At 37.1% G+C, this 10,553-nt stretch overlaps 1 protein-coding gene and 1 long non-coding RNA gene across 2 annotated transcripts; both read right to left on the reverse strand.

Moving 5' to 3' along the window:
- Positions 1-506: 506 nt before the first annotated feature.
- Positions 507-2,841, reverse strand: LOC112801555 (uncharacterized protein At5g01610). Its single transcript, XM_025844362.3, has 3 exons — positions 2,482-2,841; positions 1,748-1,802; positions 507-1,103 (listed from the first exon to the last, which is right to left on the reverse strand). The coding sequence occupies exons 1-3, from the start codon at positions 2,581-2,583 to the stop codon at positions 724-726; spliced, it is 537 nt and encodes a 178-aa protein (XP_025700147.1). The 5' UTR covers positions 2,584-2,841; the 3' UTR covers positions 507-723.
- Positions 2,842-6,680: 3,839 nt separating this feature from the next.
- Positions 6,681-10,190, reverse strand: LOC112801556 (uncharacterized). The gene is made up of 4 exons (XR_003201937.3): positions 9,090-10,190; positions 8,941-8,996; positions 8,731-8,862; positions 6,681-6,946 (listed from the first exon to the last, which is right to left on the reverse strand). It is a non-coding gene; the product is annotated as an uncharacterized lncRNA (long non-coding RNA).
- Positions 10,191-10,553: the final 363 nt, after the last annotated feature.

The raw sequence follows: 10,553 nt of genomic DNA on the forward strand, positions 1-10,553 counted from the left end.
TCAGTACAACAAAAGTCACATTCGACTTTTTTATTGACTTTTTTATTGGATTTGACGAACCCATATGTATGAAAGGATATATACGTCCAACTTTTAAAAAAATCAGAGACTTAAAAATATTTTTAAATGATAAAGGACGAAAATATCTACGAAACAAAATGTGAGAGATCTATTTGTCTTTTCTCTTATATTAAAATTAAGGGAATTTTGATGTGAAGAGTAAATATTGTAATTAAATCTTTAACGTGCACTGTACATGTTTTTATTTTTTTATTTTTCTTTTTTTCTATTATAAAATAAACCACTTTCATTCTTCACCATAGTATTATTCTAAAATTGAAAGTGAATGGTATGCATGTTTCTCTATAACACAATGTCTAGTCTACAAGCATTCCTATGGCATCTTCAATGAAAGCTACATCTACGCTGTAATGTATCGTTAATTGGTAATTAACATCTACCAATTACCATGTACCAAAGTGACATTGACATTGTCAACTAAGCAATTTGGTGAGTAAAAAATAAAATCAAATCAGTATTAAAACAATTAAACAATGCATGATTTCAATTTGTAATGCATCATTTAGGGTTCCCATTTGAGTTGCCAACTCAAACATATAAAAATGAGACAATGAATGACCCAAAAGGAAAACCGTTACCATATATTAAACATTTCAAAATAACTGATGCTATTCTAAATATCATGCAGGACAACTTCAATAATCAGAATTCAGATACTCTGAGAGCATCACGAGGTGTATCATATGCATCTTTTGACCTAGCCTTCTTCACACCGGCTGTGAACCACACCTTGTCCGATTTGTAACCCTCAACTGTCACACTCGTCACCTTGACCCACACAAGGACCTTTGTTTTCATTCCCTCTATTGTCGACAGCTTTCCCCTCGAAAGGATACCTTTGACTCGAGTCGCGTACCTAACAACCGACGCGTCCTTGAAGCTCACTTCACAAGAAGACGGCAGGTACACAATCAGCTTACCGTTTGTTTCATCAAACTCATAACAGATTATGTTTTGCGGAAACAGCCCTGGTGGTAGGTTGTACTCTTTGAGGAGATCTGATAGGCTTTTCAATGGCTTGCCTGAGGGAAGAAAACATTGAAAGAAAGAAAGAGTGGTTTATATATTCGTCAAAGTAATATCTAATTAATGGATGTAAAAATGTTGCAAAGATACTTCCCAGAATTCTATAAAACTTTGAGTTAGATAAACTTTGGTATGCTCAGTAGTTTTGGTCCATATAAAAATTTCTTGCAGTTTTGGTCAAAATATATGCAGAAATAAGTGAAAATTGGCCGCTACCATTACATATGGAATGATAATAGGGCCCAACTTCGCTTACTATTTGAAGTTTTTTGGATCGAAACTGCAATAAAAGCTTTACATGTACCAAAACCATAAATTACTAATTTTGAAGGAATACAAAATCTTTTTTAACCCTTACTTTTTATGGGAAGAATGTATGTCTGGAATGTTATGAGATGCATTCATAACTGAGATAATAAATTATTAACTTATTTTATGTCTAGATAGTACCAACAACCCACATCATCCATGTGACTTGTGTCTGGAACAAAAAAGAAGAAAACAGCTGGGTTTCTGAAGGAACTTAAAAATTGTAACTATCATGATGTTTTTTATTGCGGGGATTTAAATAATGAAAACTTTGCATGTCGAGAAATTAATGGGCACATGTGAAATATTAAGGGTCAAAAGAGATTCTTACCTTTTAGCTTGTTGAAAATCCATTTTGCCTTCTCTTCAACTGTGCTTGAGAAAGTCTGCAAACAAAAAATAAAGAACCTCATCTTCCGGAAAATTATAGAATCTTATCCAGTAATGTTTTGACCTCATCTTCCGGAAAATTATGGAAGCAATTTGCAAAATTTCATCTTATTCATTAATTGTTTAATACCTAGATTATCCTTAATTACCACAAAAAAATCGTGCATAATCAATCATGTCATTTCATTATTTCCGAAAATCTGAGCATCAAAAGTCCAAGCCTTTCCCATCCATCTATATCACCAAACATTTCAGAAAATGGTCTAACAAAAATTTACCCAAAATTTGATGATTTCCACAATGCAAATCTTCCCCCCGAGGTGGGAGGGGGGGGGGAGCATACCCCAAGAAAGAATTTTTAAGCCAAGAACAAGTAATGTTTTGCCCACAGAATCATTAATCACGGGAATAAAATAAATCACCCATAATTGAAGAAACATCAATATTCATTATATTTCACTTCCAAAAGAATGCAATCGTTGACAATTTCTGACTTTAATTCAAATCCAGGGTTGATTCAGATCCCTGACCCCGAAAGGTTAGAATTTGACCATAACTACACATTATTAGAAGAAAAGGATATCTAAATTCACAACCCAGATAACCACATTGCAAGAATTGATAAAGAAAACAATGCAAGGCGTAAAATTAAAATGCATGTGAAGAGGTACTAACACTGATGTCTTCACTGATGTTAGTGAACTCTTCTTTGGCCTTCTTGGTAATCCACGAGCTTCCAACCTTCAAGCTTGAAGCTTTTGTGAGAACCTTCTCCATATTTTTTGTGGGGTTCCAATGAGATGAGAGAATCTCTCACACTATAGTGTGGATACTTGAAAGTGAAGTTATAAGCACCAACAAATACAAAGGAAAGGAAAGGAAAGGAAAGGGGAAAGCGTATGTGAAAGATGAAAGAATGAGTGAAAGAGAAGATATGAAAACTGAAAAGGTTTCGCCTTTGCTATAGAAACACAGGGCAACAAAGCTGGCAAATGGGAAAAGGACAAAAAGCGATGATGCACACTTTTAGAAAGCGGCGTTTCACTCACTCGCACCCTTTCTTCAATTGAGTTTATTTTTTGAAAAAATTAAAATTAAAATAAAATAAAATAATTTAGCTAACATGTATTTTAAAAATTCTAAAAATGCATATTAAAGTTATTAATTAAAAAATATTTTAGGTAAATATAAAAAATAATCTTTTAATACATTTCTTATATATTTATTTAAAAAAAATAAAATTTTTTAATAATTACCTTAACAACTGTCATAAATTTTTTAAAAAATATTAGAATAATACCTTTCAAGGTTTTAAACGGTGTAATTAAATTTAAAATTTCTTTCTAAATAAAATACAAAAACTAAGTTGAAAGGAAGTTACTGTAGTGTTTGCTAAACAAAAGTTCACGAGATATTTTCGTTTTATCTCATTTTGACAATATCAAAATAAAAAAAAAACAATTTATATCATTATATATCTTGGTTTAGTTATATTTATCCATATGATCTACATCTAGTATCTATTATAATAATAATATAAATTTATATTATAATTTCAAAAAATTTACGAATACCAATTTTAAAGAATTACACCTAATTTATTTAGGATTCACTCAAATTTTTCACAAAATTTTCTAACTACTAAACTAACCGATTTTAAATTTTCACTAAGCGCTCTTTTAACTTAGCAAAAAAATCACTTATGTTTATGATACAAAATAGAAAATTATATCAAAACTTGACATAAAATAATTTTTTTTCAAAGTCTATCTCTTTTACCTTTTTTTTATTTGTCTTTTATTAATTCTTTATATATTAGTGTTTTTTTTTATTTAAAAAAGATAAACTAGAAAAGTATAATATTCAATGAACAAAATAAAGAAAAAGAAAAATGTAAAAATGCTATAACAATGACCTAAAATTTGGCTAAATAGCCCTCTTATTGAAGTATATTGCTTCCAAAAATTGAGCTTCCCTTAAAAACAAAATCTAAAAAAATTAGTTAGATGATGGTTGAAAAATTGCATAGATTCCAATGGTGTAGTAGCAAGATAGTGGGTGTGCAAAATTGGAAAACAAAATTGCATATACAACTTTCGCTCCTTTAAGATTTGCAGTACAATCCTCAAGTGTTCCTCATGCTCTTTTACCGTCTTAGAGTAAACTAAGATGTCATCTATGAAAACCACCACGAATTTGTCCAAAAAGGGACGAAACACTCTGTTCATGTAATCCATGAAAACAGCAGGTGCATTCGTTAACCCAAAAGACATTACCGCAAACTCGTAGTGTCCATAGCGAGTTCTAAAGGCAGTCTTAGGGATATCATCTTCCTTCACTCTTATCTGGTGGTAACCGGATCTCAAATCAATCTTGGAAAACACTCCAGCTCCTTGTAATTGATCCATCAAGTCATCTATCCTTGGCAGCGGGTACTTGTTCTTTACTGTCACTTTATTTAACTGTCGGTAATCCACACACAAACGCATCCCTCCATCTTTCTTCTTCACCAATAAAACTGGCGCTCCCCACGGTGATACACTCGGTCGAATGAACCTCTTATTCAGAAGCTCTTCCAACTGAGTCTTTAGCTCTGCCAGCTCTATAGGAGCCATTCTATACGGTGCAATCGATACTGGTCCGGCTCCCGGCACTAATTCAATCGTAAACTCAATTTCCCTTTGAGGTGGGAACTCGGGGATATCTTCCGGGAACACTTCTGGAAAATCTCTAACCACCGGAATTTGATCTAAGTTCTGGGCATCGCCCAACGCATTGGCAGCCAACAGAATATAACCCTGACACTCCTCTCCACTATAATGCACCATTACAGAGTTCAGGTAATACCCTGTAGCTACCACTGCTCCATTTTCTCCTTCCGGCATAAACCGAATTGTCCGTTCAAAGCAATCCAACAAAATTCGGTTCTTCGACAACCAATCAAACCCTAAAATCATCTCCAGCCCCACCATTGGTAAACAGATCAAATCGTGTACAAAGTCTCTACCCTCAAGTTTGAAACCTACTTGTCTACAGCTTGACCTAGTCATAATTGTTTGATGCGGAGTATGTACATGTAGATCAAAAGGTAACTCTGATACTTTCAAGCCTAATTCCTCAACTTTAGCAAATGAAATAAACGAATGCGAAGCTCCAGTATCATATAATGCAACTGAGGATTTATCACCAATTAGACATATACCTTTCATCAAAGGATCCGCCTTGGAAGCATCCTTGGCATTCACAGCAAAGACTCGACCTTGATGCTGACTCTGGCCCGCATTCTGATTCCTCCCACGAGGGCAATCCCTCGCAATGTGGCCAGGTAACCCACACTTGAAGCAACCACCTAAACCAATCTTACATGAGTCATAAGGGTGAAAACGTCCACAACGATCACAAGCTAAATCCGGATAACTCTTACTCTGATTTCCTCTTCCTTTAGCATACTGAAACTGATTCTGATTGTTCTTTCTGAAGCCCCCTTGGCCTTGAGGAGTATATCCCCCTCTTTTGAAGCTTTGTCCTCTAGGATGAAAATACTTGCCACGCCCACGACTAGAGCTCCCTCCATGAGTGTCCTTAGATGCCGCCACTGTCTTGGCATACTCCTCCACTACCCTTGCTTTGTTCACCAAGTCGGAGAAGACACGGATCTCCATAGGAGCCACAACAGTCATAATGTTTTCCTTCAAGCCCCTTTGGTACTTAATGCACCTCCAGCTCTCGAAAGTCTCCGGGTCAACCTGACATACCCGAGAAAACCTACAAAGCTCTTCGAACTTGTTGGTGTACTCTGCCACAGACATGGAACCTTGCTTCAGCTGCATTAGCTCCATCTCCTTTGCTTCCCTTGCAGACTCAGGAAAGTATTTCTTATAGAAAGCCATTTGGAACACCTCCCATGGAATGTCGGCGTTCTGAAGCTGTAGCAAACGACACTCAGCTTGCCACCAGGGCTGGGCCTCTCCCGCTAGCTGATAAGCGGCAAACTCTACATATTGATTGAGAGGAACATGCTGCGCCTGTAAAGCACGCTCTATAGCCTGGAACCAGTGGTCCGCTTTAATAGGATCTGTGGATCCTCGGAAAATTGGCGGATGAACCTTGAGGAACGTCGCCAGGGTCATCGGAACTCCTCCTGTGTTATCGCCGTTACCTTCAGCATTATCATTGGTATTCCCTTCGCCATTCCCATTTTCGTTGCCATTCCCAGTCGGTTGGCCCAATCTCTGCACTGCTTGCAGAGTCGCAGCAGCATTAGCTTCCATGGTGTTAGCGAGATTCGCCATCGCCGCCATGAATTCGGCGTGATTGTCAGCTGGTTGCTCATTCCTACTTCCTCGTGTACGCGTTTGACCTCGCCCGCGAGTAGCCATGTAGGATTCCTGTCCACACCAAACAATAGATATCAAGGTGATCAGTCTCAATATCAAAAGTCTAGTGCTTCAATTAACCCAAACAGGCACTCACAAACAAGCATGCTATGCATATATCAAATAGATAACCTAATAGCATCAAAGAAAAGACACACAGAGTATGCAATGAAGCACAATCGGTCCATCTCTCAGGCTCACGAGGACGAACCGCTCTGATACCACTAAATGTAACACCCTAATTAGCCTAAGCCTTACCTCGCGTCGTAAAGCCAAGGTTAATCAGAGATTACGACAGTTCTAAACTCAAACATAATATATATATATATATATATATATATATATATATATATATATATATATATATATATATATATATATATAGAAAGAATAGTATAATCTAGAAGCCCGATAAAAGATATAGCTCAAAAACAGAATTTCGAAGCACAAACGTACTAACGGAGCTACTAGCTTAAGGCATAAGAAACAGAGAAGATATAACAAAAGATAAGTATATAATATCATAGGGAACTAGTCACGACTCGCGGAGTTTAAGCCGGCTAGCCATATACTGATATACAAAACCATACAGTGAAAACAGCTTATACAAGTTTTGTTCTCTCAAATACATGCCTCTAGGCAAAACAAAATACAAAAGGAGAGATGTATAAACAAAATAAACCAAAAAGAACTCAAAATGACCCAAGATTCTCCGCTCCTGTCACCAACCAAAGCAACTCACCGAGATGGGTTGTGACCTGCATCTGAAAAATACAACAACAATATGGTATGAGAACCGGAGGTTCTCAGTATGGTAACAGTTCCCAGTGATATAGGATATAAGACCCCGGGACGCCAAAGGCAATCCTAAGCTTCATATCCATCACAAGATTCAACTTAAAGCATTATAAAACATTTAAGCATAATATACCAACTTGACTTAAATAAACCAGGTTATCTATCTTAAGGAATTTCTATTCTAACCAAACACCGCTGTCCCACAACCTTCACCAACCGATCCTCCATGCGATTCCATCGCCACCGCCTTCCGAACCTCCTCAATCCCAGCAGAAAACACAGATAATGTTCAAAGCAAGTAAAGCACAAGTAGTAGCATATATGGCAAATAATTCAGATAGCAAGTAAGCATGTTATTCAATTAGGCAAACCATTACAAGTAGACAAAGCATACAAGCAAATAGGAAATGCATATGATGAATGCCTGCCCTACTGGCTGTGATATCACATTGTCGGTTCAACTGCCAACCCGACACATCTCCATGGAGACGTCGCCCTTCGGATTTTTTATATGGGAACCCCCGAGATATAGTGCCCGGATCACTGTCCAGGTACCGGCGCCTGCTCGCCCTATAGATCCGAAGGGATGCGAGCGGGATATTCTTGCCTCAGACCTCACATCTCAACGTAAGTGGGATTAACTACCGTCCTTACGCCGCCGCCGCTACCTCGACAGGCGGGATTAACCACCGTCCCCGCCAGGTGCATATCGTCTCAAAATATCATGTAAAAATATTATTTCAGTGGTTTTCAAAAGTATTTTCAGCATACATATATCCATCACTTAAATCCGAGTCTCCGACTCATCTCAACCACTGTCCCTTTATAACTCAGTTTCCAAATACCAAAAGTCTATCATTTCTCATCTCATATACCAATCATCCTTCACCTAACGTCAAACCATTCTCAGCACGCCAGAAACCTAGGCCTCTGTTTTCTAATTTACCTTAAAATCATGTACTAGAGCCCTTAATTTATATCCCATGTTCTAATACTCAAAACTAGGCCCAAATGTCTTAAAATGGTGTTATAGAAGCTTACAACCTTGTTAAAAAGGCAAAATAGTTGAAAACAAATAAATTTTTGAGAAACAAGACGTGTGCACCCGCACAATTCAGAAATCATGAAACTCTACAACTTTGCAAAATTTCAGATTTTTAACACCAACTTTGAATGATCGTAACTTCCTCTACAAAATTCCAATTTTCACAATCTTTATACTGATTCAAAGAGTTTTCAAAGATCTTTAATTCTAAACAATTTTCAATCAATTTCGAAAACCGAGACAAAAGTTATGATCGAACAAAGTTCACCAAAAAATCAATTTTTCCAACTTCACAATTACCACCCTATCTCACCATACCCATACCAAATCATACCAAACCATCCAAAGCTCCATTTTTCATCAAAATGTACCTGTTATAGCATAATACATCAACCTCACCACATTTTCCTCCTCATTTCATTATTCTCAATTCCAACATTAACTATATAACACATATGATCAAAATCACCATCAAACCCACCATTTCTTAAATCATAACACTACAATCATCATAAGAACCAACTCCCAATCCATACAATCATTCAACATCATCATATCATTATAATTCATCACAATCAACTCAACATTCATCAATTCATCAATATTTAGCACACCAACCATCATTTTAGTTCAACCTATCCTATTGGTCACTAGCCTATGTGTCCATGAATATTATATACTACATAGAGAAAACCGAAACCATACCTTGGCCGATTCCCTTTATGCACCCAAACTCAAAATGAGTACCAACAAGCTTCCAACCATAATCCAAGCTTTCAAATCCACTCCAACAAGCACAAATAAGTTCCAAAAGCTCCCAAAGCCACAATAATCAAACTATATACATATAAATCACCACAAATCAACCTAGGGTTCAACATAAGCATAATCTCACAAGGGTTTAAGAGCTTTTACCTTTCCCAACAGATTTGATAACACAAATCCAAAGCTAAGCAAGGATTAGAGCAAACCTAAACATCCAAAATCACAAAAACCCATTTAACCCAAAACTCTAATAAAACCCGAAATTTTGAAGAGCAGAACTGGAAGGATTTCGTGATTACCTTGAGGGTTTCTTGGGTTGGTTTTGTAGAGCTCTTCACAAGGAACGCGTAGCCGCAAACGGTGCGGCGATCGGAGCTCCGTAGCTCAAGATATGAGCTTGGGAAGTTTGAAGTGAATAGTAACAATGGTGGAAAGCTCTCACCTCTCTCCTCACTTCAGCTGCTGTTGTGTTTAGGTTATGAGGGTGAAAGTGGCTGAAATGGGTTCATTTAAGTGTATTTATATGTTGGGCTTGGACCCAACTTAGGTCCGGTCCAACCCATTAGCGTTTTTAGCCCGTTTGGCCTAACTTCGGGCCAAATCTTTAAAATTAAAGCCCGGTTTTCCATTTCTAATGTTTTTCTAAGGTTTTTGATGGTTTTCACTTTTCTCGTGCGGTACCAGGCAGACTTGAACCGATTCAACCGGTTCAATTGCCGGTTCGCAATTTTTCACGATTTTTCGTAGAAAGCACATTTTCTGACTTAGAAAGACCCACTGAGTCCAAAAATCACCTTTAAATCCTCAAATTCTCTCTCTAACCTTTCGGAATCTAATTTGGGCAATTAATTCACTTAATTAACCGGTTGATTCGTTGCGGTTCTTACACTCCCTCCTTGACCCATCTTGAATTCTACATGAAATAGCTTTAGAAATGAGTTGGATTTGGGCTTGGAAACCTCAGAAATCGCCCCCAGCGGATTCACTTTCATGAGGTCATGTGATCAGCGTCACGCATGTGTGTGGACGACGCGTGCGCATTGCTGACAAATTCCTTCCTCACGCGTACGTGTGGGTGACGTGTGAGCGTGGCTTGAATGTCCTCTTCACGTGTACGCGTGGGTGACACGTGCGTGTGGCCTTTAATTCTCCAAATGCTAATTTCTTCATGAATTCTCCACTTTGCATGCTTTTCTCTTCACCTCTTTCATCCAATACTTGCCTTATGAATCTGAAATCACTCAACAAACATATCAAGGCATCGAATGGAATTAAAGTGAATTAAAATTGGCAAATTAAAGGCCTAAAAAGCATGTTTTTGCTCTTAAGCACAAATTTAGGAAGAATTACAAAACCATGCTATTTCATTGAATAAATGTGAGATAGGTTGATAAAATCCCTAAATTAAGCACAAGATAAACCATAAAATTGGGGTTTATCACACGTCTCTTTACAAAAGAAGTAATGAAGGGATTTTCATAAAATATGTTTCAATGAAACTCACGAACAGTGTCAGGATAAACATGGATTTTGATTTCAAACAAAGGCATCTAATTCTGAAACTCAAACATTTCAACAAAATCTAGCCCTTTATTAGTCAATGAAGTTAGGCCAGCAAGAACAGAAGAGCAGAAGGGGTGGTTGAAAACAATGATTTTTGTGAAACATATGATTCATGAAGCTTGAAAATGTATGAGGGGCATAGTTTTTATATGGAAGTTTAGCAAAACTAGATTTGTATGAAATAATGTAACACCCTAATT

This window comes from Arachis hypogaea, chromosome 5 (genome assembly GCF_003086295.3).
Source record: "Arachis hypogaea cultivar Tifrunner chromosome 5, arahy.Tifrunner.gnm2.J5K5, whole genome shotgun sequence".
Lineage (NCBI taxonomy): Eukaryota > Viridiplantae > Streptophyta > Magnoliopsida > Fabales > Fabaceae > Arachis > Arachis hypogaea.